General features: G+C 42.2%; 1 protein-coding gene across 4 annotated transcripts in view; it reads left to right on the top strand.

Moving 5' to 3' along the window:
* Nucleotides 1-811, top strand: part of ZNF79 (zinc finger protein 79) — a 21,200-nt gene that overhangs the window by 4,397 nt on the left and 15,992 nt on the right. For 3 of the 4 annotated variants that reach the window (XM_011931348.1, XM_011931351.1, XM_011931349.1), the window contains exon 2: nt 538-626. In XM_011931348.1, the coding sequence (XP_011786738.1) occupies nt 538-626 (89 nt within the window). Of the gene's footprint in view, nt 1-268; nt 368-537; nt 627-811 lie in introns of all 4 variants that reach the window. The other variant, XM_011931350.1, reaches the window with a different exon arrangement.

Here is an 811-nt window from a genome sequence, read left to right as displayed (position 1 = left end):
TACAGGCGCCCGCCACCTCGCCCGGCTAGTTTTTTGTATTTTTTTTTTAGTAGAGACGGGGTTTCATGTGACGTGAGACTCTCTGCCCAGACCTCTTCATTTAAGCAAATGCCTTAAATTTGCAGAGCCACTTTCTTCAAAGAACTAAGTAATAGATAACCTCTTTAAGCTGTATACTTAAATGCTGGGCATTTGCTAAGTGCTTTATCTCTATGTTCCTTTAATCTCCACAGCAACCTTACAAGGGATTATCATCCCCATTTTGCAGATGAGAAAAATGAGACTTAGAGAGGTTACGTGATTTTCACACTGCTGCTGAGTGGCGGATGATGGATACTTGTGAGTCTGTTAACACTCTAATGTCTGAGTTGATGGAATTTCTGAGGTAGGAGGGAATGGAGAAATTTACATCACACTGCAGGTCTGTAGATTCAGCCTACGTGCCCTGTAGGTACCTGCCATGTGCCCTCTTCACAGTGAGAATTGGTGACTTCCTAAACTGCTTTTAACCTTATTCATTTTCTTCTCTTTCTTTAGTACCGCCTTCCCCAGACCCTGCCCTTCCCCAAGAGGAAAACACAGGAGAGGAAGGAATGGCTGCTGGTTTCCTCACAGCTGGGCCCCAGGTAAGTAGGAAATTAGCTTTGGGAGGCATCCTTTTCTTCCCCCCTAATATTAGTGGTAGGGTTGGCTTGTTTTTTGTTGTCATTTGTTTGTTTTCTTTCTTTCTTTATTTTTTTTTTTATTATACTTTAAGTTCTAGGGTACATGTGCATAACGTGCAGGTTTGTTACATATGTATACTTGTGCC

The sequence above is a fragment of the Colobus angolensis genome, unplaced genomic scaffold (assembly GCF_000951035.1).
Source record: "Colobus angolensis palliatus isolate OR3802 unplaced genomic scaffold, Cang.pa_1.0 Scaffold9, whole genome shotgun sequence".
NCBI classification, from domain to species: Eukaryota; Metazoa; Chordata; class Mammalia; order Primates; family Cercopithecidae; genus Colobus; species Colobus angolensis.
The sequence above is the reverse complement of the archived record's forward strand: the minus strand, read 5'-3'. Positions and strand labels throughout refer to the sequence as shown.